Genomic DNA, 26654 nt, shown 5'->3' on the forward strand with positions numbered 1-26654 from the left:
GCCATTCTCCTGCCTCAGCCTCCCGAGTAGCTCGGATTACAGGTGCCCACCACCATGCTCGGCTAATTTTTTTGTATTTTTAGTAGAGACGGGGTTTCACCGTGTTAGGCAGGATGGTCTGGATCTCCTGACCTAGTGATCTGCCCGCCTCGGCCTCCAAAGTGCTGGGATTACAGGCGTGAGCCACCGCACCTGCCCAATTTTATTTTATTTTTGAGATGGAATCTTGCTCTGCCGCCCAGGCTGGAGTGCAGTGGTGCAATCTCGGCTCACTGCAACCTCCGCCTCCCAGGCTCAAGCGATTCTCCTGCTTCAGCCTCCCGAGTAGCTGGGATTACAGGCACCTGCCACCATGCCCGGCTAGTTTTTGTATTATTATTATTATTATTATTTTGAGACGGAGTCTTGCTCTTGTCACCCAAGCTGCAATACAGTTACGTGATCTCTTCTCACTACAACCTCCCCCTCCCAAGTTCAAGTAATTTTCCTGCCTCAGTCTCCGAGTAGCTGGGAGTACAGGCGCCCGCCACCACGCCCGGGTAATTTTTGTATTTTTAGTAGAGACATGATTTCGCCACGTTGGCCAGGCTGGTCTCAAATTCCTGCCCTCAAGTGATCCGCCCGCCTCGGCCTCCCAAAGTGTTGGGATTACAGGCGTGAGCCACCGCGCCGAGTCCGAAACATATTTTAATTATGTTTCTCCAGTATTTTTTTTCTTATTATTTTTTTTTTTGGAGACAGTCTTGCTCTGTCGCCCAGGCTGGAGTGCAAATACCTCAGCTCACTACAACCTCCCCCTCCCGGGCTCAGCCTCCGGAGTAGCTGGGACTACAGGCGTGCGCCACCACGCTTGGCTAATTTTTTTTTTTTTTGTATTTTTAGTAGAGTCGGGGTTTCGCCACGTTGGCCAGGCTGGTCTCTAATCTAACTCCTGGCCTCAAGTGATCCGCCGGCCTTGGCCTCCCAAAGTGATGGGATTACAGGCATGCGCCAGCGCGCCGGCCTTCTCCAGTACTGTTGCATGCATCTTACTGCACACCTTTGCACGCCATCTTATTAACTATATCATACTGCTGCACGTGCCTTTTCGGCCAAGGCATCCAGATGGTGCGGGTCCTGCCTGCCTCGAGAGGTGGCAGCAAAGGAGCCAGTGCCCTCACTGGTGCTGGGCGGGGCGGCCGCTTTCCTCTGAGGGAAGGGGCGGCGTTGGCGGGGGAGGGCCCCAGGGCCCAGGCCCTGACGGAGGGGGCAGCTCGCCCGGGCCATGCGGTGCCGGCCCTCGGCTCAGGCCGGGCTGAGGCCCCGGGGGCTCGGGGTCCGGAGGGAAGGCGCTGAGCCAGACAGGTCCCAAGGAGCCTTCGGGAAGGGAGGGGCCTCGTGGCGGCCTGTCCGGGATCCGGCCCGGAGCAGGGGTCGCGTGGGCGCCGCGGCAGCGCCGTCAGGACGGGCGTGAGGTCCCCGGGGCCACGTGTTGGCGTCTGGTGGCCCAGGGGTCGCTGGCAGGTGCGGAGGGGAGACGCCCACCTGGGTGCCCTGGGCCGCACGGCGGGCGGTGGGGCCGGGCACCCCTGCTCCTCCTCGGCCTCCGATCCGCTGCGGCCCTCGGTCCTCCTCGCTGCCCGACGCCGCCGCCACAACCTCCGCCCGGGCCCCGCAGCCAGCCGCCCGCCGGAAGCTGAAAGGCGTGTCCGACCCCGCCCCCGGCCGCGGCCAATCAGCGCGCGCGACTCATGAATAGTGAGTGCGCGGGCACCACCCCGCCCCCGCCTCCCGCGGCACCGCCCGCCCGCGCAGACCCCGAGCGCGGCCGCGGACGAAGATGGCGACCGCCATGTACTTGGAGCACTATCTGGACAGTAAGCGCGCCCCGCGGGCCCCGCGCCCGCCGCCCACGCGGAGCCCTCCGTGCCGCAGCCCCCCGCGCGCCGGGCACCGCATGCAGACCTCGTGGGCTCGGGAGGGCGGCGGGCGCGGCCGGGTGCGACTGGGGGCGCGCGGACGGGGCGGGGCAGGGCCGCAAGGGAGGGGAGGGTGCGGGGGGCGGGCGCGGGGGGTCCCGCCGGCTGGGTCGCGCCAATTCCAGGTGCGTCACGGCGGGGCGGGGCCTGGCGGTGCTGGGCGGGGCTTGCGGCCTCGATCCCGCCCACAGCTTAGGTCCCGCCCCCACCCAGGCCCCGCCTCATCTCCGCCTCCAGCTCCGGCCCCGGCGCCGCCAGGTCCCGCCCGTCCCTGTCCCGTCTGCAGGTGGAGCTGGCGTCCGCTGCGGGGCTCCGGGCCTTGGGGGCTCCGGGGTCCGGGCCTCCGCCTGGCTGTGCGCTCGTGTGCGCCGGCCTCTTGTGTGACCGCGGCTGGGGAGGGCGTGTGGGCCGCGGGGCGTCTCTCCCCGGCACTGGGGACTGCGGCGGGGAGGCGGGGAGGGCGGTGCCGAGTCTGCCCTGGTGGGCGGGCTGTGCTGTTTCCAGGTGGCAGCAGGTCGGCGCCCCCAGCGGCTGAGCGGACGGTGCTTTCCCTCACTTTACACACCAGGGAAGGCCCAGCGCTGCCGAGCAGCCTGCTCAGGGTCTCCCGCTCGTAGAGGGGCAGACTCCACGCGGGACCCCTGACGTCGGCCCGGGATGGGCACAGCTTTGGGGTCGCGGTGTTTGGGGTTGTGCCGGCTGGCTCTGGAGGGCCCTTGTAGGGGCGCTGCACTGGGGATCCTCATGGTCTTCGGCCTGGCACCCGCCCAGGGGCCGAGACATTGGCGAATGAGCCGTGGCCTGGAGCTGGAGACCCCTGCCCCAGAGGGACGCCCGGTTCTGTCCATGTGCTCCGCTGTCTCGTGGGGGTCTGAGTAGTGGGGGGTTCCCCAGGTAGAAGAGTCAAGCTGGGGAGCACGCTGGAGGGGAGGCCTTCTCTATCCTGGTGCCCAGGCAGTGGGCTGGCCTCCCAAGGAGGGTTGACTGTATGTGTGCCTGGGAGGCTGTGCCAGCCGGGAGGCTGTGCCTCTGTCCTCTAGGGGAGCTGGGAAAACACTGGGGCTGGAAGCGTCAGATGCGTAAGATAGAGTTAGGTTTACAATGATTGCCTGGTAACTGTGAACAGCAGATGGGAGGGTGGCCACGACTGGAGGAGGCAGCCCCCCAGGAGCCTGTGTCAGCTGTGCAGGGGGCGGAGGTTGGCCTGGTCTAGGGGGTAAAAATGCAGACGGGAAAGCAGCACGGGGGTCCTCCTGGCAGACTGTCAGAGATGGTTGCGCTAGCCACAGGGACTATTTAAGTAAAATTAAAAATTGAATGGCGTTAGTCCCATTTCCAGTACTCAGCAGCTCCGTATGGCCACCACTGTCTTGGGCAGCTCAGAGAGAGAACATTTTTCTTTTTCTTTTTTTGAAATGGAGTCTCACCCTGTTGCCCAGGCTGGAGGGTGTGATCTCAGCACACTGCAACCTCCGCCTCCCGGGTTCGAACAATTCTCATGCCCTGCACCACCGCGCCTAGATAATTTTTGTATTTTTAGTAGAGACGGGGTTTCACCACGTTGGCCAGGCTGGTCTTGAACTCCTGACCTCAAGTGATTTGCCTGCCTTGGTCTCCCAAAGTGCTGGGATTACAGGCATGAGCCACCGCGCCTGGCCGAGAGAGAAAACATTTCTATCCTTGCATAAATCGCATGGGCAGCGTGGCTACACTGCTCGATGCACTGGATTTCTGGGTAAAGTGGGGGAAGATCAAGGAGGACCCAGGGGATTTTGGCCTGAACCTTGGAGGATGCTGCTCACTGATGTGGGGTAGTCTAGAGGGTGGGCCCAGGTGGCCTCCCCTGCCTGTGCTGTTGGTTTCCAAGTTTCCCTCTCCCTTCTTTGACTTCTGACAGCTTCTGAAGTGTGCACACAGCCTCTTGTCAGCAGTTTGGTACCTGAGTCTAAAATTGAGATCACAATCCTTCCGCTCCCCAAACCCTAACAGAGACAGAAGACAGAGTGGGCTTGTTATTTTAGACCTTAAGTATAAAACTTCTGGCCAGGCCTGGTGGCTCAGGCCTGTAATCCCAGCACTTTGAGAGGCCCAGGTGGGCGGATCATCTGAGGTCAGGAGTTTGAGACAAGCCTGGCCAACCTGGTGAAACCCTGTCTCTACTAAAAATACAAAAACTAGCTGGGCGTGGTGGCAGGTGCCTGTAATCCCAGCTACTCAGGAGGCTGAGGCGTGAGAATCACTTGAACCCGGGAGGTGGAGGTTGCAGTGAGCCAAGATTGCACCACTGCACTCCAGCCTGGGCAACAAGAGCGAAACTCCGTCTCAAAAGACAAAAAAACCTTTGGAGGTGAATTTTTGTCCTGCTGCTGAGAGGTACATGGCTTCTGTGTTTTTGTGTTTCAGGTATCGAGAACCTTCCCTGCGAACTTCAGAGGAACTTCCAGCTGATGCGAGAGCTGGACCAGAGGACGGAAGGTGGGTTCAGGCCTCTCAGTACAACCAGAACTGGGTTCTGACAGCTGGGAGCCAGCAGCTCCTGAAGGCTGGGGGCAGAGAGTTTTGAGGGGACCCAGGTTCGTGGGGCATTGGCCTAGCCCTGGGCTGTGGGTATCACTCAGTGTCTTGCAGTAGGTGTTGATACCTTTGAAGCCACATTTAGTTTCTTGGGTTCTTACACATCTTTGTATCACGTTTTTATAACCATCACCCTTTCCGATCCAAATATTTATTGCCATTTTTTTCTTTTATAGATTTTTAATTTTCAAAGTGTGTAGTGTGTGCATTGTTTTAAAAGCTTGGTGGTACTTTTTGGCCTTTTGGTGTTTAACTGTTTCTTTTTTTTTGAAATGGAGTCTAGCTTTGTTGCCCAGGCTGGAGTGCAGTGGCGCAATCTCGGCTCACTGCAAACTCCGCCTCCCGGGTTCATGCCATTCTCCTGCCTCAGCCTCCCGAGTAGCTGGGACTACAGGTGCCCACCACCACACCCAGCTAATTTTTTTTGTATTTTTAGTAGAGACGGGGTTTCACTGTGTTAGCCAGGATGGTCTTGATCTCCTGACCTCATGATCTGCCCGCCTCAGCCTCCCAAAGTGCTGGGATTACAAGCGTGAGCCACTGCGCCTGGCCCTAACTCCGTTTCTTTTTTTCTTTTCTTTTCTTTTTTTTTTTGAGACAGTCTCACTCTGTAGTCCAGGCTGGAGTGCAGTGGCACGATCTTGGCTCACTGCAACCTCCACCTCCCAGGTTCAAGTGATTCTCCTGCCTCAGCCTCCCGAGTAGCTGGGACTACAGGCACATGCCACCACACCCAGCTAATTTTTTGTATTTTTAGTAGAGACAGGGTTTCACCATGTTTACCATGTTAGCCAGGATGGTTTTGATCTCCTGACCTCATAATCTGCCCGCCTCGGCCTCCCAAAGTGCTGGGATTACAGGCATGAGCCACCGCGCCCGGCCCTTAAACTCCCTGTTTCTAAACAACATGTTTTTGTTGCTGTTTCTTATTTTATCTCTCGTCAGTTTTAGACGTTGTTCAGCCGTATATGGCACATGCAGCTGTACTCCAGTGGCCCCCACACCCTCACATGCCTGCACCTTGCTCCCCCATCTCCTGGCTGTAGTTTGTTAGAATCTGTGGTGAGATCAGTGATGAGACTTCCATTGGGCAGCTGTGTAGGTACTTTAACACTGAGCCATGCCACCTGCTGTGCTTATATGACCCCTTTGGAATAACTTTGTGTATTTCTTAGAGTTACTCATTGCCCAGTTTGTTGGCTTTGTTTTCTGCATTCGACCCTTATCGCCCTGGCTGGGCTTTTCCGTGTGGTCTGTCAGGCTATCTACCCTGACAGGTGTGTGTGTGCTTTCTTCCTGTGGAGCCCTCTGTCCTGGAGGCCACAGTCCTGATTGTTTCCGTGCCGACTGCACACTTGTTGCCCTGAGGTTTTCCTGGGATCTCCTTTCACCCCTCTTCAGTGTGGGACCCTTTTCCCTGAATCTTAAATGTCCTCTTTTTTTCCTTGCTCTCCTGTTTTGATAGAGCCTTTCCTTTGGTAGGTTCCTGAAAAAAAGGAACATAGGAAGGTAGATTTTCTTGGCCAGGTGCGGTGGCTCATGCCTGTAATCCCAGCACTTTGGGAGGCTGAGGCGGGCAGATCACCTGAGGCCAGGAGTTCGAGACCAGCCTGATCAACATGGAGAAACCCGGTCTCTACTAAAAATACAAAATTAGCTGGGTATGGTGGCGCGTGTCTGTAATCCCAGCTAATTGGGAGGCTGAGGCAGGAGAATCACTTGAACCTGGAGACGAAGGTTGCACCTGGAGATTGCACCATTGCACTCCACCCTGGGCAACAAGAGCGAAACTCCATCTCAGAAACAAAAAAAAAAGAAGAAAAAGGAAGGTAGATTTTCTTGTAACATTGCATGTCTGAAAATGTGTTTGTTCCAGCATCATACTCAGCTGGTAGTTTGGCTGGGTATAGAATCCCAGGTTGACAATTGTTTTCACTGAGGATGTTGGCGGCATTGCTGCCTTGTCTGCTAGCTTCCACGTTGCTGCAGAAAATCTGGTGCTATTTGGATTCTTGGTCCTTTATATGTATGATCTATTTTTTTGTTGTTATTCCTATTCAGAAGCTTTTGAGATGTTTCCTTTATCTCTGAAGTTTTAAATTTCATGGTAATGTGTTTTGGTGTGGGAATTTTTTTTTTTTTTTTGAGATGGAGTTTCACTCTTGTTGCCCAGGCTGGCGTGCGATGGCACGATCTTGGCTCAACACAACCTCTGCCTCCCAGGTTCAAGTGATTCTCCTGCCTCAGCCTCCTGAGTAGCTGGGATTACAGGCGTGCGCCACCACACCCTGCTAATTTTTTGTATTTTAAGTAGAGATGGGGTTTCTCCATGTTGGTCGGCTGGTCTCGAACTCCTGACCTCAGGTGATCCGCCCACCTCGGCCTCCCAAAGTGCTGGGATTACAGGCGTGAGCACCACGCCCAGCCTGGGCACGTGTTTTGCAAGACTGAGATAGCTGTGTTCTTTTGCTTAGGTACAGCATCTTGACTAGGGAATATAGAGAGTTATTTTATTGTGAAATGTAACATATATTCAGGAAATGAGTGTGCAACATTTATAGATTGCTTAACAAATATTACCAGGTGAACCTCTCTGTTTTCTGCTACCGAGATGGAGAAATCAAGCCCTTTAGCACCTGAAGGCCTTTGTGACCCTCTTAGTCATGACACCCCTCCTCAAACAAGGGGTGACCATCCTGAGTTTAGTGACAGTCACCTTCCACCTTTAACGGTAGTTTTCTTTCTTTTTTTTTTTTTTTCCGAAAAAAAAAAAAAAAAAAAAAAAGTCTCGCTCTGCCGTCAGGCTGGAGTGCAGTGGCATGGTCTCGGCTCACTGCAACCTCTGCCTCCTGGGTTCAAGTGATTTTCCTGCCTCAGCCTCCTGAGTAGCTGGGACTATAGGCACGTAACACCACGCCCAGCTAATTTTTGTATTTTTAGAAGAGACGGGGTTTCACCACGTTGGCCAGGATGGTTTCCATCTCAACCTCGTGATCCGCCCACCTTGGCCTCTCAAAGTGCTGGGATTACAGGCGTGAGCCGCCGCGCACGGCCCTCAACAGTTTTCTTACCCCTTTAAACCGAAGAGTTAAGAGTTGTGTCTGTTTCTGCCCTTCATATTAATGGAATCATCCAGTATGTTTTCTTTTGTTTTTTTGCTCATTTTGCTCCATGTCACCTTCTGTGGGAATCATCCGTGTTGCTGTGTGTGGCTGTAGTTTGCTCTTTTTGTTGCTGAGTAGCACTCTGTTGTCTGAAGGGACCACAGCTTATTTCTCCATTTTACTGAGGATTGGACATTTGGGTTGTTTTCTGTTTTCTGCTCTTATGAATGTTTTCCCATGTGTATTTCTTTAGGTTACATAAGGTTTTTTTAGGGTATTTAAGAGTAGTGTGTTCTTTCTTGACTGCTCTACCAGAAAAAAAGAAAAGAAGCCGGGCGCAGTGGCTCATGCCTGTAACCCCAGCACTTTGGGAGGCCGAGGCGGGGGATCACGAGGTCAGGAGATCGAGACCATCCTGGCTAACACAGTGAAACCCCGTCTCTACTAAAAATACAAAAAATTAGCCGGGCGAGGTGGCGGGCACCTGTAGTCCCAGCTACTCGGGAGGCTGAGGCAGGAGAACGGTGTGAACCCCGGGGGGCGGAGCCTGCAGTGAGCCGAGATCGCGCCACTGCACTCCAGCCTGGGTGACAGCGAGACTGTCTCAAAATAAAAAATAAAAAAAAGAAAAGAAAAAGAAGAGTAGTATGCCAGGTCATAGGAAAGGTGACTACAAATTATTCACACAGGATGTTTGAGAGTCGAGGAGGGCACTGTGACCACTTGCTGTGTAACACTCAGAACTAGGACTGTCCTGGGCACGTTGCTATAAAGTCTGCACAGCCACACGATCCCAGAACGGTTCTGCCCACTTGCGCTCCCACCAGCACAGCGTGAGTCCGCGTCAGCCTACATCTTTGCCACAACTTGGCGTTGGCTGACTTTAGTTGTTGCCGGTCTGGTGAGCATATCATGGTGTCTTGTGCAGGGCTAGCTTTTCCCCCATTTCTCCATCAGATAAGAAAGCAGAGATTGACATCCTGGCTGCAGAGTACATCTCCACGGTGAAGACGCTGTCTCCAGACCAGCGCGTGGAGCGTCTGCAGAAGATCCAGAACGCCTACAGCAAGTGCAAGGAATACAGTGACGACAAAGTGCAGCTGGCTATGCAGACCTACGAGATGGTGAGGGCGGGGCGGGGGCCATGGCTCTTCCTCTGACCTCTACTCCTGCCTCTCATGCAACAAAATGTAAAAACTGCCCAGAAATGGGCATAGCCAAGTGGAAGGCTGGCTTTGGTAGCCTGACGCTGCTGGAGGAAGTGCAGATGGGATACACTTCATGTAGGACCATCCCTGTTTTTTTGTTTTTTTTTTTTTTTTTCTGTGCCCTTTTTGTTTGTGTATCTGCTCGGAGGAACCATTTGGGTTTTTTTTGAGACAGTCTCACTTTGTTGTCCACGCTGGAGTACAGTGGTGTGATTTCAGCTCAGTGCAACCTCCGCCTCCTAGGCTCAAGTAATTCTCGTGCCTTAGCCTCCCGAGTAGCTGGGATTACAGGCATGCAGCACCACACCCAGCTAATTTTTATATTTTTAGAAAAGGTGGGGTTTCACCCTGTTGGCCACTCTGGTCTGGAACTCCTAACTTCAAGTGATCCACCCGCCTCAGCCTCCCAAAATACTGGGATTACAGGCATGAGCCACCGTGCCCGACCTCCAGGTGGCCATATTTTATTATATTTTTTATTTTAATTATTATTATTTTTTGAGACAGAGTCTTGCTCTGTCGCCCAGGCTGGAGTGCAGTGGTGTGATCTCGGCTCACTGCAACCTCCACTTCCTGGGTTCAAGCAATTCTCCTGCCTCAGCCTCCTGAGTAGCTGAGATTACAGGCATGCAGTAGCCATACTTTATTATTATTATTATTTTTGAGATGGACTTTTGCTCTTGTTGCCCAGGCTAGAGTGCAATGGTGCAATCTCGGCTCACTGCAACCTGTGCCTTCTAGGTTCAAGCGATTCTCCTGTCTCAGCCTCCTGAGTAGCTGGGATTACAGTCACCCACGACGAAGCCTGGCTAATTTTTGTAGTTTTATTTTTTTATTTTTTTATTATTTATTTAGTTTTTGAGACAGGGCCTCACTGTGTCGCCCAGACTAGGGTGCAGTGGCATGGTTGCAGTTCACTGCAACCTCCACTTCCAGGCTCAAGCAATTCTCCTGCCTCAGCCTCCTAAATAGCTGGGATTACAGGCGTGCACCACTACCAACAGGCTAATTTTTGTTTTTTGTTTTTGTTTTTTTTTTTTTTGAGACAGAGCTTCGCTCTTATTGCTCAGGCTGGAGTGCAATGCCACGATCTCAGCTCACTGCAACCTCTGCCTCCCGGGTTCAAGCGATTCTCCTGCTTCAGCCTCCTGAGTAGCTGGGATTACAGGCATGTGCCACCAAGCCTGGCTAATTTTGTATGTTTGGTAGAGATGGGGTTGCTCCATGTTGGTCAGGCTGGTCTCGGAACTCCCGACCTCAGGTGATTTACCTGCCTCAGCCTCCCAAAGTGCTGGGATTACAGGTATGAGCCATTGTGCCTGGCCTGTATTTTTAATAGAGATGGAGTTTTTCCATGTTGGCCAGGCTGGTCTCGAATTCCTGACCTCAAATGATCCACCCACCTCGGTCTCCCAGCGTGCTGGGACTACAGGCGTGAGCCACCGCGCCTGCCCTAATTTTTGTATTTTTATGAGAGATGGGATTTTATCATGTTGGTCAGGCTGGTTTTGAACTCCTGACCTCAGGTGATCCACCCACCTCGACCTCCCAAGGTACTGGGATTACAGGTGTGAGCCGCTGCACCTGGCCTCCAGGTAGCCATATTTTAAAGTAGGATTCAGCGTCAGATATCCCAGGCCTTGTTCACCGCATTTCACAACTCTGCTTCTCATTATTGCCCACACTCATGTCTTTTCCCTAAATGGGATTTATTCCATTGGAATGTCAAAATATGCAGAAAAAGCACAAGACCCTTGCATGGACTTTGAAATAGTGGGCCTTGTTTTAGCAGAGGTTTGTTCATTGGAGACTCAATTAAAGGGCAAGACGGTGTTTCCTGGTGGATACTTTTGTGCATTCGTGATTTCTGAGGTGTTTTGGTTTTACTTTAAAATAAGACTTTGGGTGTCCTTTTGTAGGTGGATAAACACATTCGAAGGCTTGACGCAGACCTGGCGCGCTTTGAGGCAGATCTGAAGGACAAGATGGAGGGCAGTGATTTTGAAAGCTCCGGAGGGCGAGGGTTAAAAAGCAAGTCTGTTAATTTTTTTTCTTTATTTATTACTGTTAACTATGGAGTTTTGAAGAGTCTTGTCACGGTAAATCATTAAAGTATGATCACTAGGGTAAGTATCATATTTGGGTAAACCTTGTCTTGCAGGCTGGGCGTGGTGGCTCATGCCTGTAACCCCAGCACTTTGGGAGGCTGAGGCAGGAGGATCACTTGAGGGTAGGAGTTTGAGACCGACCTGGGCAACATAGTGAGACCTCGTCTCACAAAAAGTTTAAAAATTAGCCGGGTGTGGTGGTGCACACCTGTGGTCCCAGCTACTTGGGAGGCTGAGGTGGGTGGATTGCTTGAGCCCAGGAAGTCAAGACTGTGGTGAGCTATGATTGCTCCATTGGACTCCAGCCAGCCTGGGAGACAGAGCGAGACCCCTTCTTAAAAACAAAACACAAAACTTGCCTTGCTTTAGAGAATTCTATAAAAATAATTTGTGTCTTGATTATTTTTCAGAAGGCCGGGGTCAGAAGGAAAAAAGAGGGTCCCGGGGCCGAGGCAGGAGGACATCAGAGGAAGATACACCAAAGAAAAAGAAGCATAAAGGAGGGTAAGAGGCTTTCCCCCCTTTTTCCCAAAAGAACAAATACCCATAGCCTGTATCCCGGATGTAGAAACACTGATGGAAGCTGAGCCCTGAGTGAAGTGCACACCGTGCGCTGGGTGGTATTCTGGTTCTTATGCTGTGCGCCTGTCGTCAGCCTGTCCTCACCGCAGCCTTTGAGGGGGTGCCGTTGTCAGGGGCGTTTTCAGTGTCGCAGGGACCTGCCCAGGCTTTAGAGCTGCTGTGGTGCGGCTGGGCCTGCACCTGGAGTCTGACTCCATCCGGTGCCCGTCCTCTTAGCCACAGTGTGTGCTGCCCCGCTAGGGACAGTAGGGTGGTGGGCAATGTGTTGTTGACAGAGGCCAATGTAAACCACGCTTGAAGTAGCTAGACTTCTGTGTATCTGTCAGTTATTTTATGTGTCAATATATAGTTTGCATATATTCATTGTTTATTATGTGGCCACATTTATTAAATAGACATGTCATTTAACTTGAAGTTTTTTGAGATACTTTATTTATTTATTTATTTATTTATTTATTTATTTATTTTTTTGAGACAGTCTCGCTCTGTCGCCCAGGCTGGAGTGCAGTGGCGCAATCTCGGCTCACTGCAAGCTCCGCCTCCCGGGTTCACGCCATTCTCCTGCCTCAGCCTCTCCGAGTAGCTGGGACTACAGGCGCCCGCCACCACGCCTGGCTAATTTTTTGTATTTTTTAGTAGAGACGGGGTTTCACCGTGGTCTCGATCTCCTGACCTCGTGATCCGCCCGCCTCGGCCTCCCAAAGTGCTGGGATTACAAGCGTGAGCCACCGTGCCCGGCCAAGAGATACTTTATTTAAAGCATTCTCCCACTGACACCCTCCCTGCCAAAGGTATTGTATACCCTCCAAAGAGATTGTAGTATTACCTCAGAGGAGTGACATTTAGACTAAAGAGAAAATGCTGAAATGCCACGAAGCCTCTATGGAGATGATTCTCACAGGGGGAGGGGTCAAAGAGTGTAAGTTTTGGGCATGGTGGCTCATGCCTATAATTCCAGCACTTTGAGAGGCCAAGGCGGGAGGATCACTTGAGCCCAGGAATCTGAGACCAGTCTGGGCAACAAAGTGAGACCCCCCCATCTCTACAAAAAAATAGAAAAAATTAGCTGAGTGTGGTGGCGTGGGCTGTAGTCCCAGCTACTAGGGAAAGCTGAGCTGGGAGGATCATGAGCCATGATCGCACAACTACATTCCAGCCTGGGCCACAACATGAGACTCTGTCTCAAAAAATAAATAAATAAATAAAGAGGAAAAAAGTTCTTCTTGACAAAAAAGGGACAATTTTCATTTTTTTTTTTGAGATGGGGTTTCGCTCTTGTTGCCCAAGCTGGAGTGCAATGGTGCCATCTCAGCTCACTGCAACCTCTGCCTCCTAGGTTCAAGCAATTCTCCTGCCTCACCCTCCTGGATAGCTGGAACTACAAGTGCGTGCCACCATGCCCGGCTAAGTTTTTGTATTTTTAGTAGAGATGGGATTTCACCATGTTAGCCAGGCTGGTCTCGAACTCCTGACCTCAGGTGATCCACCTGCCTCGGCCTCCCAAAGTGCTGGGATTACAGGCGTGAGCCATCACACCCGACCCAATTTTCAGTTTTTTGTTTGTTTGTTTGTTTGTTTTTGAGATGGAGTCTTGCTCTGTCAGTCAGGCTGGAGTGTGATGGCGCAATCTCGGTTCACTGCAAACTCTGCCTCCCAGGATCAAGCAGTTCTCCTCCCTGAGCCTCCCAAGTAGCTGAGACTACAGGTGCATGCCACCACACCCAGCTAATTTTTTTTTATTTTTGTAGAGGTGAGGTTTCACCTTGTTAGCCAGGATGATTTTGATCTCCTGACCTCGTGATCCACCCGCCTTGGCCTCCCAAAGTGCTGGGATTACAGGCGTGAGCCACCGTGCCCAGCCCCAATTTTCAGTTTTTTTTAGCTAGTGCTTAGCCTTTTGGCTGGGCACAGTGGCTCATGCCTGTAATTGCAGCACTTTGGGAGGCCAAGGCAGGTTAATCACCTGAGGTCAGGAGTTCAAGACCAGCCTGACCAACATGGTGAAACCCCATCTCTACCAAAAATGCAAAATACTTAGCTGAGTGTGGTGGCAGCTGCCTGTAATCCCAGCTACTTGGGAGGCTGATGCAGGGAGATTGCTTGAACCCGGGAGGTGGAGGTTGCAGTGAGTCAAGATCACACCACTGCACCCCAGCCTGGGTGACAGAGCGAAACTCCATCTCAAAAAAAAAAAAAATCCCAACAGTCTTGTATTGTAAAGTAGTGCACAGATACAGAAAACCGCACAGAACAAACATGGTTTAATTAATTTCCGTAAAGTGAAGATCTTTGTAAGTAGCACCTAGTCAGTGATTAACTGCTGCTGGAAGGCCTTCCATGTGCCCTGTTAAAATCATAAACTCCTCCTGCCCCCAAATAAACATGATCCAGATTTCTATAGTGTTTATTTCCTCCTTTCTTTAATAGTTTTATAGTGCATTCCTAGACACTATACATTATAGTTTAGTCCTGCTGTTTTTCTAACCTTTTAAATTAACTTTATTAAGAAATAATTCACATACAATAAAATGTTATTCTAAGTGTACAGTTTGATGTTGCATTCAGTTCCTTTAAAGTTATGGAAGTATTCAGGCTTTCTATTTCTTCTCGAGTCAGTTTTGGAAAAAATCTGTGTCTTTCTTTTTTTTTTTTTTTTTTTTTTTTTTTTTTGAGACAGAGTCTTGCTCTGTCACCCAGGCTGGAGTGCAGTGGCGCAATCTCGGCTCACTGCAAGCTCCGCTTCCTGGGTTCACGCCATTCTCCTGCCTCAGCCTCTCCAAATAGCTGGGACTACAGGCGCCCGCCACCACGCCCGGCCAATTTTTTTGTATTTTTAGTAGAGACGGGGTTTCACCATGGTCTCCATCTCCTGACCTCGTGATCTGCCCGCCTCGGCCTCCCAAAGTGCTGGGATTACAAGCGTGAGCCACCGCGCCCAGCAAATCTGTGTCTTTCAGGAAATTTGTTTCATGTAAATTGTCAGATTTTTTTGACATCGGGTTGTTAATAATTTTGCATTATTATGGTTCTGATGTGGTGTCTGTTATGATGACCCCTCTTTCAGTCCTGATATTGGTAATTTATGTTTCTCTCATTTTGTCTTGATCCTTTTTTTTTTTTTTTTCCTGAGGCAGGGTCTAGCTGTGTCACCTAGGCTGGAGTGCAGTGGCATGCACATGGCTCGCTGCAGCCTCCACCTCCCCATCCCCAGGCTCAAGCGATTCTCCCACCTCAGCCTCCCGAGTAGCTGGGACCACAGACACGCGCCGCTATGCCTGGCTAATGTTTTGTAGAGACAAGGTTTCATCATGTTGCCCAGGCTGGTCTCAAACATCTGGGCTCAAGCAGTCCGCCTGCCTCAACCTCTCCGTGTGTTGAGATTACAGGCGTGAGCCACCGCGTCTGGCCGTCTTGATCTTTTTAGAGAACTGGCTTTTAGTTTCATTATTTTTATTGTTTTCTCTATTTTTTTGTTTGCTATTGCATTTGTTTCTACTCTCTATTTCCTTTTTTCTACTCGGGTTTACTTTGCCTATACTATTCTAGCTTTTTAAGGTGGAAGTAGCTTGGATAATTGATTTTTATATCTTCCTTGTTCTAATTATTATTTTTGTTGCACTCCACAAATTTTGATATATTATGATTTTGATATAATTTTGATATTGTTTTTAATTTTTATTTTGTTTACCTATTTAAAATATTTTAGAATGTTTTTCTTGTTTTTCGAAATGAGGTCTCACTCTGTCACCCAGGCTGGAGTGTAGTGGCACGATCTTGGCTCATTGCAGCCTCCACCTCCTGGGCTCAAGAGATCCTCCCACTTCGGCCTCCCAAGTAGCTGGGACGACAAGTGCATGCCACCATGCCTGGCTAATTTTTTATATTTTTGGTAGAGATGGAGTTTTGCCATGTTGCCCAGGGTGGTCTTAAACTCCTGAGCTCAAGTGATCCACCCACGTTGGCCTCCCAAAGTGCTGGAATTGAATTTTTTTGTGTGTATGTGAGACGGAGCCTCACTCTGTCGCCCAGGCTTGAGTGCAGTGGTGTGATCTTGGCTCACTGCAACCTCCACCTCCTGGGTTCAAGCAATTCTCTTGCCTCAGCCTTCTGAGTAGCTGGGATTACAAGCACGTATCACCATGCCTGGCTAATTGTTTTTTGTATTTTCAGTAGAGGCAGGGTTTCACCATGTTGGCCAGGCGGGTCTTGAACTCCTGACCTCAGGTGATCCACCTGCCTTGGCCTCCCAACGTACTGGGATTACAGGTGTGAGCCACCGCACCTGGCCTAGAATTTTTTTTTTTTTCATGCTGCTGCTTTGCCCTATAACTTATGTAGAAGTATGTGTCTCGATTTCCAAATAATTTGGGATTTTTCAGATACCTTTCTCATTTTAATTTTTAGTTGAGTTCTGTTGTGGTCAAAGAACATTATATAATTGAAATCCTTTGAAGGCCAGCTAATTTTTGTATTTTTAATAGAGACAGGATTTCACCATGCTGGGCAGGCTGGTCTCGAACTCCTGACCTCAAGTGATCTGCCCACCTCGGCCTCCCCTCCCTGTAAAGTGCTGGGATTACAGGCATGAGCCACCGCACCCGGCCTTCATTGCAATATTTGGTCTGTTGATATTTAACATAATTAATGATATGGGGGGATTTAGATTCACCATCTTGCTATTAGTTTTCTGTTTGTTCCTTCTGCTCCTTTCCTGTCTTCTTTTGGAATAATGAAGTATTTTTTTAGTATTCCGTTTTTTTCCCACTCTTGTCTTAGTAGCCATGCTTGTTTTTTGTTTGTTTTTGTTTTGTTTTTTTCCGAGACGGAGTCTTGCACTGTTGCCCAGGCTGGAGTGCAATTTTCAATGGCGTGATCTTGGCTCACTACAACCTCTGCTTCCCAGGTTCAAGCGATTCTCATGCCTCAGCCTCCCCAGTAGCTGGGATTATAGGTGTGTGCCACCACACCTGGCTAATGTTTTTGTATTTTTAGTAGAGACAGGTTTTCACCAGTTTGGCCAGGCTGGTCTCGAACCCCTGACCTCAAGTGATCCACCCACCTCGGCCTCCCAAAGTGCTAGGATTACAGGCGTGAGCCACCGCCCCGGCCCGTGTGTTTTAAGGATTGTTCTAGTGTGTGCACTCAGTTTCCTTAAGTGACCACAGTGAACTTCAGATATTACACTATTCGACGTTTAACGTGAGGCTTTGTGCTGTTGTCCTTCATTTTGCTTCTGCATGTGATCTAAGCTTCACAATACATGTTATTACCTTAGATGCAAACCACTGATTATGTTAAACACATTTTAAAATATATGTGGAACGTAAAGATGTCAAACTCACAGAAGTAGAGAGTAGAATGGTGGTCAGGCGCTGGGGTGGTCAGGGCAGATGTTGGATACAGAATTTCATTTTTATAGGAGGAATAAGTTCAAAAGATCTGTTTTACAACATGGCGACTACAGTTAATAACAATATCGTCTCAAAAAAATGTGTAGATTTTAAGTGTTCTCGCCACAAAAGTCACCCCATATATAGTTACCCCATATAGTTGCCATTTCTGGTAACCTGCTTTTTTTTTTTTTTTTTTTGAGACAGAGTCTTGCTCTGTGGCCCAGGCGGGAGTGCAGTGGTATTATCTCAGCTCACTGCAACCTCTGCCTCCCGGGTTCAAGTGATTCTCGTGCCTCAGCCTCCTGAGTAGCTGGGATTACAGGCACCCACCACCACACCTAGTTAATTTTGTATTTTTAGTAGAGATGGGGTTTCGCCATGTTTGCCAGGCTGGTCTCAAACTCCTGGCCTCCAGTGACCCTCTCACCTCAGCCTCCCAACGTGGCGGGATTACAGGCATGAGCCACTATGCCTGGCCCAACTATTATTTCTTAATATTTATTGTATTTTCTTTCTTTAAAAATTTTTTTTCCATACATATTCTGCTTATATATATTTCTTTATGTGGATGCAAATTTCTGTCTTGTCATTTCTCCTCTGCTGAAGAACTTTACATTGTTTACAGTACGTGTATGCTGATGGTGATGAATTCTCTCAGTTTTTGTTTCTCTGAAAATGCTTTTATTTCGCTGCATATAGAATTTTAGGTTGACCTTTTTTTCTCACTAAAGATGTTCTCTCATTTTCTTCTGTCTTTCATTGATTCTGATGATAAATTAGTGAGAATGATTATTTTTGGTGGTTTCTTGGTTTTTTTTTGCTTTTAAGATTTCTCATTGTCACTGGCTCTTAACAGTTTGGTTATGAGGTATATTGGTGTGATTTTTTGTGTATATTTTGCGTGGAACTTGTTGAGCATCTTTGAACTGTTGGTTTATACTTTGCATCAAATTTGGAAAATTTTCAGACAGTTCTTCCAATATTTTTGTGTTCTCCTTTCTCGTCTTCCTGCTATCCAGCTCCCTGTGTGTTCTGTAGCTTAGATTTTCTCACAGCTCACTGAGGCTCTGCTTACTTTCTGTAAGCTTTTTTATTTCTGTACTTCAGTTTGATTTGTTTCTATTACTTTATGTATTTAGGAGACAGGTTCTGGCTCTGTCACCCAGGCTGGAGTGCAATGGTGCAGTGTCGGCTCACCGCAGCCTCTGCCTCCCGGGTTCAAGCCATTCTCCCGCCTCAGCCTTCCAAGTAGCTGGGATTACAGGTGAGCGTCACTGCACCCGGCTAATTTTTGTATTTTTAGTACAGCCGGGGTTTCAGCATGTTGGCCAGGCTGGTTTCAAACTCCTGGCCTCAAGTGATCCGCCCAGCTCGGCCTCTCACCTGCCCTTTCCTTCCTCCCTCCCTCCCTCCCTCCCTTCCTCCCTCCCTTCCTCCCTTCCTTCCTTCCTTCCTTCTTTTCTCTCTCTCCTTTTTTTCTGAGTAGGTGTTGCGTAGTCGCCCAGGATGGAGTGCACTGGTACAATCTTGGCTCACTGCAAGCTCTGCCTCCCGAGTTCAAGTGATTCTCTGCCTCAGCCTCCCACGTAGCTGGAATTACAGGCGCGTGCCACCATGACTGGCTAATTTTGTATTTTTAGTATAGACAGGGTTTCACTGTGTTATGCAGGCTGGTCGCGAACTCCTGTGCCACCATTCCTTGGTAACCAGCTTTTAAAAAAACATCATCAGCCCTATTTCCCTGCTGAGTGTACGTGTCTTATGATTTGTTATTAGCTGTCTGACCTTAGGTATAAAGGAAGCGTGGAGAGGGAAATTTCTGTTCTCCCCAGGAGGTATCCATTCTGTTTTAGTTCAGGCCAGTAGGGCGGGGGGCCTGGGGCCAGGCAGGGTCGCAGCTTCACCTCCACCCACACCCCTTGAGGACCTTGAGATTTCCTCTCTGGCCTCCTGCCCCAGCGGCTTCCACAGTTGGTAGAAGTGCAGGGGAGGAGACCAGCGGTGCCGAGCAGACGCCTTCCTCGAGAACTCGGAGGTTGCAGGGATTTTCCTTCTGCTTTTAGTTGCTCTGTGCAGCCTCTGGACTATAAATGTCGGTGGGGATGCGGCCGCCATGTGTGGCTGTGTGGGCTCAACGTGGCCCAGTGGCCAGCCCAGCCCTGGCTCAGTGCATGAGGCAGGCGGACGCCCCCCAGCCCCCAACCCCCCCCTCCGGCGCAGGTCCTCCAGCTCTGTTGCTCCACAGCCCCCAGCCCCCACTCAGTGCATGAGGCAGGCGGATGCCCCCCAGCCCTCACTCAGTGCATGAGGCAGGCGGACGCCCCCCCAGCCCCCACTCAGTGCATGAGGCAGGCGGACGCCCCCCAGCCCTCACTCAGTGCATGAGGCAGGCGGACGCCCCCCAGCCCTCACTCAGTGCATGAGGCAGGCGGACGCCCCCCAGCCCCCAACCCCCCCCTCCGGCTGCAGGTCCTCCAGCTCTGTTGCTCCACAGCCCCCAGCCCCCACTCAGTGCATGAGGCAGGCGGACCCCCCCCCAGCCCCCACTCAGTGCATGAGGCAGGCGGACGCCCCCCAGCCCCCAACCCCCTCCTCCGGCTGCAGGTCCTCCAGCTCTGTTGCTCCAAAGCCCCCAGCCCTGGCTCAGTGCTTGAGGCAGGCGGACCCCCCCCAGCCCCCAACCCCCCCTCTGGCTGCAGGTCCTCCAGCTCTGTTGCTTCACAGCTCCTGGCATCTTTGAGAAGGTGGTTTTTGTGACTTGCTGGGTTTTGTGTTTTCTAACTCAGTGGCAACAGCGTTCTGAGTCTTCCTGCTCCTTCCTGCTCGGAACCTGAAGGTCCTGTCCCGACCGTGCCTTTTCTGCGTGAAAGTGGGACTCCTCCTGGTCTCCTCCTCACCCAGTGCTGTTTCTCAAGGGTATGCTAGGCATAAGGAATGCAGGCACTGGGGGTCCTCGTGGTGGTGAAGGAGACTCCAGCTCCCTGTTGGGGTCAGGGCTTCCTCCCTGAGGGCTCTGCCCTGCTTCAGAGACCTCAGGAACAGCCAGCACCTCTGCAGACACAGGAAGATCCACCGTGGCCTCATGGCCTTTCCTGTCAGCACTGTTTAGCAGCAATGCGGAGCCTGGGAGCTCAGCGCTGCCTGCCGGGCAGCTTGCAGTAGTGACAGATGAGAAGGGTGATCACCGATGACGACAGTTGCGGGGCCCCTGCGGCTCTGGATCTAGCTTGTGTGTGAATCTCTTTCTTCTCTGTGCCAAGTGGCAGTGCTGCTCCTGTCCCATTGCAAGATGTCAAGATGGGCTGGTAAGGCCAGCTCTGAAGCTCTGATGCCCAAGGCGCCAAGCAGGCCCCTTCCAGAGGGACAGGAGGATGGTGCAGGTGGGCAGACGGGTCATCCTGAGGACCAGTCGGTTGGACCCAAAGCCTGGCTTACCGGGGCGGCAGTGTGCACTCGTGTGCCTCCAAGGGCATCATCCTGGGTGTGCGCAGTAGCCCGCCTGCCCCTGGGCTCTGGAGTTCCGGGGCGTGCGTCCCTGACCCATCAGCACAGTGGGTTTTCACGCCCCTCGTGGTCACGCTGTGGGGCCAGGCCGCTCTGCTTCAAGGCGGGTCCTGTTCCCTGCTGGGGACCCGGGAGCACATGCCATCCTGTCCCTGTGGCCTGCCCTGTTCAGGCCCGTTCCCCACGTGCCCGGGGCTCTTCCTGGAATGCAGTGTTCCTAGACTGCACAGATGCTCCGTGTCTCGTCTGAGATCCCGTGACCTGAGGCTGCCCCCTGCACTGTTGCTGCCCTGTGGCCTTGCTCTGGCGAGGCAGAACCTGTGTGTGTGGATGAAGGGCAGTGTCACCTGTAGCACCTGGAATCCCGGAGCTTGGGCAGGCAGCCAGCCCCCTGCTAGGAGCTACGTGGAGTGCTGGGAAGCCATCGGGGCCGGGCGCGGAAGGGCTTGCTGGCACCGTCTGGCGAGGGGTGCCTGCCACACCCTGGGGAATTAGCACAGAGGGTGCCTCTTGTGGCAGTGGTGCCAAAGGGAGTCAGCAGCCGCTGACGATTGGGGTCACCCTGGCCTGTGCAAGGGACAGGGCTCCCCATGGCCTACTGGTTGCCTCCCTCAGGGTTGCTAGCAGCACTCCCTGGCCACACGCCATGGCGCTCCCTCAGGCGAGACTGGAGAGGCCAATGAGGCCTGCACACTGGCCTCACCTTCTGGGGTGCCCTTGCTGGGCGGTCCCCTCAGGCCCCCGGCCGTCTCACAGCCGTCAAATCTGGCCAGCGCCTTCGAACCTGGTGCTGCTGAGACACAGGTCAAGTAGCAGCTCAAGATGTCGGGTCGGGCTTTGTGGACAGAACTGGACTCGGCGCAGAAGAGGAGGGCGTCAGAGAGCGTTTCGGGGACGGTTGGCAGCAGAGGGTGCTGCCCTGCTCTCCGCGGGTGAGAGGTGACTCGAGACCGCAGGAGCCCCTTGGAGGTGAAGCCACAGGTGGCATCCCGGAATCGGCAGGAGGCTGAGACGTAGACCCTTGCGAGCCGCTGCTGGAGGACAGACCCGAAGACTGCTTGAGACTGTTGCTTGAATGCAGTGTCGGCAGCACCTGGACCTGGACTTGGGACACTGATGGATTTCAGCTCTAAAGAGAAAGCCCTGTCTATTCCCAGACAGAGAGAAAGAGCAGAAGAGCAGATTACCCGCGAAGGACAGACTTAGGTGGGCGCCCCTGTGCCAGAGGGCAGCGGGGAGGCCGGGTGCATGCAGAGCCCGAGTGTGTGTGTATGTGTACGGGCAATTGCAAAGGTGTAGAAAAGCTTCAGACAGGTATCTAAGGAAAAGCTGAGTGTTGATTCCCTCTGGGACCCAGACTTCTGCTCCTTGGCTTTCCCCGATCGTGACTGTTTTTCTCACGGCCACATTCCTCCTGCTAACCTGCCGTGTTTACATAGCAACTGGATATTCTTGGGTTGGAGGGTGGGATAGGGAAGATACTTTTTCTTTCTGTACTAATGGGAATACACTGTCTATAGTACCTGCAGCTTATAAGTTTATTTGAAAAATGCTGAAATATAAAAGCGTAAATTTCCCCCTAAGTGCATCCCTTTCAAGCGGGGAAGTCTGCACCTGAGGTCTGTGGTCCTGGCGGGGCGGCTGTGGTGCTACAGGTGGCAGGCTTGGAGGGAGGCATCGACAGGGTGGAACACCCGCCAGCCTGCTGTGTAGAAACCCACGTGGGAGCTGATGGGGATGGAGGAGTGACAAGGATGGCGTGTGGTCGGAAGGGGCCCGGTGCCAGGTGGACAGCTGGGTGGGTGGTGGGCGGGCCAGGGAGTGTGTGGGGAGCTGCTGGTTGAGTCAGTATTGGGGCAGAGGTGCCTGAGTAGGTGCGTGGAGGGCCCGGGCGCAGGACGCACGGCTATTCTCTTGGGAGGAGGTCACAGTTACGGGAGAGCTGTTGACTGTGCGGGCTGCTCTGACACCCGTCAGTCTGGGGTGGGAGGCTGGCAGGCTTCTCTCAGGTGTCAGCCGTCTGCTGGCGGAGATGACATGTGCTTGTTTCCAAAGGGGCCGGGGTCTTTGGAGGGATGGCCCAGAAGTGGGGTGAGTCCAGAGGTCCCGGGGGAGTCCCGTCTGGGAGGAGGGACCAAGATGAGTGTGGACTCGTCCCCAGAGAGGGACCAGAACCCCGGTGCTGTGGGTGAGTGCTGCGCTTCACGGCCTCTTGGGGGCCCTCTGTGCCCCCATGTCCCCACCTGGGTCCGAAGGTGGGGGCGAGGTCTCCACCCCTTTGCTGCCAGCTGTTGCTGTTCCTGGATTTTTGTGGGTAACAGTGTTCTTTCTAGCATCAGCTGACAATCTGTTCATATCCTTAATGATTTTCTTGCTGCACCTTAGAACATTGCGTGTTCAGAGGGGTTATTGAGGTTTTGAAAATGTGTGCTCCAGGAAGAAAACGTCCACAAGGTGTGTATTCAGTTAGTGCATGACCGCAGTGGCCAGCCCTGGAGTCGCATTCATTTCTAAAGCACAATGGGAAAATGGAAGCAAGCTTATTCGTTATGTGTCACGCAGAGCACGGTACCAATTTCCCCCTTGGGATGATTGTCTTCACAGTTTTGGGGTGAGGGGGCCTTAAGTCAGAGACAGAAGGGCCCATGGTGTCCGTGCCGTTTCACTTCCGCTGTGGCCTTCAGCGGTGCCTGTGCCCTGTCTGCTGCAGGTCTGAGTTCACTGACACCATCCTGTCCGTGCACCCCTCCGACGTGCTGGACATGCCCGTGGACCCGAATGAACCCACGTACTGCCTGTGCCACCAGGTCTCCTACGGGGAGATGATCGGCTGTGACAATCCAGACGTGAGTGTCACCTGGGGGATTCGCGCCGTGGGGTGGGGTCTTGTGTGTGGGGGGGGGCTGGTGGGTGTTGGCATTTCTTGTGTTTCGTGTACAGAACAGGAGGCGTGTTGACTGCGGTTTCTCCCTTTACTTTGCAGTGTCCGATTGAGTGGTTTCACTTTGCCTGCGGGGACGTCACCCCGAAACCCAAAGGAAAATGGTGAGTGTGGGGACGCTCGCTCTGTTTTCCCCCAGCCTGCTGGGTGTTGCGCTGCTGGCCTCCCTGGGAGAAGGTGCTAGATGGCAGAATCTTGCCGGGCTTAGCGGGGCGCAGTAGCCATGTAGGCATGCCCCACGGTGGCCTCAAGGAGTGTGGCTGGCTGCTCTGCGTGTGGCTTTTTCCCCCCTTTGCTGCTGTGCCTGTCCGAGCTGGCAGAGGGATGCCGTCACCCAGGGATGGTGGTTACCAGGTTACGTAATATTCACGTTAACAGCCCCTCGTGAAGGACAACCTTCCGGACTCTGTGGGAGGTAGGGATCGTCTTACATCAGAAATGAGAGGTTCTTGTCCTCTAGGGAAATTTGGGAAAGAGAGCATGAGCTGTGAGCCCTGAAGCCGGGGCGTGGATCTAGGGCTCTGCCCATGGCTCTGTCTAGTGGAGAAGCCGCGGGTGCCAGGAGCATTTTCTCTTCCTGACCCTTGCATCCCCTTGGCAATGGCAACTTTCTGCATTGTTGTTCCTCAGATTTCATTTAAATAAAAACCTGTAGTCTGGGCAACATCGGGAGACCCTAACTCTACAAAAAATACAAAAATTAGCTGGGCGTGGTGGTGCGTGCCTGTGGTCCCAGCTACCTGGGAGGCAGAGGTGGGAGGATGGCTTGAGCCTGGAAGTCCAAGGCTTCAGTGAGCTGAGATCGTGCCACTGCACTCCAGCCTGGGCGAGAGAGCAAGACCCTGTCTCAAATAAATAAATAAAAAGATAAAAACCTGGCTTTGTTTGCCTGTGCTGAAAATCTAAAAATGGATATATATGTTCTGAAAATGAAATCAGAATGTGCTCTTCTGTGTGGCACTCCGAGGTCATCGCGGCAGCGTGTTTGAAACTCCGGCAGACTCGCCTGAGTTGGTAAGAGCCAGTTATCCTTGGTGTTCGGTGTGGGGACACAGGGAAAGGATGCTGTGTCTCAGAGGCTGGCCAAGCTCACGGTGTCACGGTGACACAGGCTGTCCTGTCACTGGTGCCCCACACCATGCAGCTGGGGGACAGTGTACCGAGGGTTTTGAGAAGGGGTACGGAGGCTGTTAGGGCGGAGGGCCCTGGGCAGGCTTAGGCCTGGGCCAGGCAGGGGTTGACGGTTGCCGTCACATGCGAGTCGGCTGCCTCCTGTGTGGGGAACCTATGGAATGTCCTCTGTGGTCGGCAGCTGCCTCTGTTCAGGAGCCCTTTGTGCGTGTGGTTCCAGAACTTGCTCAGAGTCACCAGGGAGCACTTGTGAGACGGCAGCTTCCAGGGCCAGTGCAGGGTGCCTGGCTGGGTTTCCGTGGGCCTGAGGGGCTGCCATGCTCATGCGTGCTTGGTCCCTGCAGCCCCCACAGACTCCAGACAGAGGGCACCAGCGACCCTGCCATCGGCCGGGGAAGGAGGACCCAACTGTTCAGGAGGAACGCCTGGGTGTCAAATCGGTTTTGCTCATTGATGTGTATCTGTCAACTTCAGAACCGGCGTCCTGCATAGAGCCGCACGTGCATCGGCGCGTTTTCCCTGCAGGAGGGCCGCAGCCCCACTGCGTGTGCCTCTCCTGGTGCCCTCCTGCTGGCGTGCAGCAGCCCTAGGAGACAGGGGGAGGCGGGCCCTGGGCACCCTGTGCGCTGGCGGAAATGGCGCCCAGAGCCTCATTGCGCCTTTTCTTGTCACAGGTTCTGTCCGCGGTGTGTCCAGGAAAAGAGGAAGAAGAAGTAGGAGGAGCTGTGTGCCCGGATCCGAGGAGCAAGTTATAAATCTATTCCTTCGTTCATGTTGCAATATTTCCCTTCGTTTTAAAACTACCTTGTTCGGTTGATACTTAGTAACTCAGTGGCCAGTTGAAATGCTGGATGTTTCCTAGAACAAGAACCCACCAAACCCTGTTCGCACAGAAGGGCGACCTTGCGGGGACTCGCCGCCGCGACGTGAGTGTGGCTTTTACAGGACTTCCCCCGAGCGTCAGCAGGGAGCCCCGGCGGACGTGGGCGGGCGCTCTGAGCTCGGGCTGCCCGGCCAGGCGTGCGGGTGGAGACGTGGTAACCTGGTCCACGGCAACCTGGTCCACGGCCGCCGCTCTGCAGCGTGCAGCGCCACCATCGCATAGCTTTCCTGTGGTTTTCTAGGACTGTTTGGTACAGCCCGGGCTCCACGTGCCCCAACCGCTGGAGCACACCTGCCACTGAGAGGCGCGTGTGGGGCCATCGCCGTGGCGGCTGGCTGCCCTCCTCACACTCAGCTCCGTGCTGCATCCGGCCACCATGCACTCCTGCGTGGGGCGCCTGACAGGCCCAGGAGGGCTGGGGGCTCTTCCCGGGAGGAAGTGGCCTCCGCCTCACTGTGTGCTGCCTTTTTAGCTTGGACTTCAGTCCTCCCTCGGGGGATTCACCTCTGGAGTAAACGGCTCTTCATTAGCTTGGAGTAGCTGTGGGTCCTGTGACCAGTGCCCACGAGACCCTGTGCAACAGCTGGGCTGATGTTCCGTTTCTCTGGGAATTGGTGACGTTTTTACTGTGAAGATGAAATTATCGTAATAGCATGAAGATCGTGGGTCTGTGTGTCTGTGAAGTGAGTCCCGTCTGCCAGGAGCTGACGAACCACGGATACGTCTGCCTGTGCTGTGCATTCTCAGGCCCGCGGCTCCCGTTCAAGGGGACTCCGATGTGAATTTGTTGTGAATTTATTGTGCCACAATAGCAGTTCTGGAATGAAGCTAGGAAACTCGAGTGTGCTTTTTGTTTAATTAGTGTTCACCAAGCTGAGCCGGAGCCATCCTTTCGGTGGTAGTTGGGGAAGGCTGTGCAGATTTGCTCTGCTGTGATGCATTGGTGACGGTACCCAGCCTGCGGTTCCTGACAGCATCGCAGGCTCTCGGAAATCCTCTCCTGTGCCTTTAGAGGAAGGAGAGGATTCCTGAGGAATGCAGGGAAGCCTGTTTCTGTCCTCACACCACAGAAAGAAACCTGAGGGAAAACTGAGACGTGAGGTTCCCAATTTAAGAAAAGCCTGGTTTTCTTCATGGTGGGGGGCCATTTGGAATGACAGTCTCACTTCCTTCTGATGGCTACAGCTATATCTTTTCCTCCTGTGTTTAATGTTTCACTAGGGAGAGGAAATAAAGCAGAAGGAACGTGTGAAGCTCTGTGTCTCAGA

The 26654-nt window shown here is 52.7% G+C and overlaps 1 protein-coding gene across 3 annotated transcripts; it reads left to right on the top strand.

Annotated features, from left to right (window-relative positions):
* Positions 1 to 1785: 1785 nt before the first annotated feature.
* Positions 1786 to 26639, top strand: ING5 (inhibitor of growth family member 5). 3 transcript variants are annotated; one of them, XM_030802370.1, is made up of 9 exons: positions 1786 to 1856; positions 4362 to 4433; positions 8594 to 8760; positions 10764 to 10875; positions 11363 to 11456; positions 23142 to 23277; positions 23415 to 23476; positions 24340 to 24386; positions 25178 to 25212. In XM_030802370.1, exons 1-8 carry the CDS (start codon positions 1820 to 1822, stop codon positions 24359 to 24361), a joined length of 702 nt encoding a protein of 233 aa, XP_030658230.1. In that variant the 5' UTR covers positions 1786 to 1819; the 3' UTR covers positions 24362 to 24386; positions 25178 to 25212. The 3 variants fall into 3 exon arrangements, with proteins under 3 accessions (XP_030658230.1, XP_030658229.1, XP_030658231.1); XM_030802369.1 differs by lacking the exon at positions 24340 to 24386 and having other exon boundaries at positions 25178 to 26639; XM_030802371.1 differs by lacking the exons at positions 23142 to 23277; positions 23415 to 23476; positions 24340 to 24386; positions 25178 to 25212 and adding an exon at positions 19714 to 21198.
* Positions 26640 to 26654: the final 15 nt, after the last annotated feature.

Source organism: Nomascus leucogenys, chromosome 22a (genome assembly GCF_006542625.1).
Source record: "Nomascus leucogenys isolate Asia chromosome 22a, Asia_NLE_v1, whole genome shotgun sequence".
Taxonomy (NCBI): domain Eukaryota; kingdom Metazoa; phylum Chordata; class Mammalia; order Primates; family Hylobatidae; genus Nomascus; species Nomascus leucogenys.

Coding starts and splice junctions, on each gene's coding strand:
- ING5 (XM_030802369.1), top strand. CDS start 1,820: ATGGCGACCGCCATGTACTTGGAGCACTATCTGGACA. Junction 1,857..4,361: donor CTTGGAGCACTATCTGGACA/GTAAGCGCGCCC, acceptor TTTGTGTTTCAG/GTATCGAGAACCTTCCCTGC. Junction 11,457..23,141: donor AAAAAGAAGCATAAAGGAGG/GTAAGAGGCTTT, acceptor TGTCTGCTGCAG/GTCTGAGTTCACTGACACCA.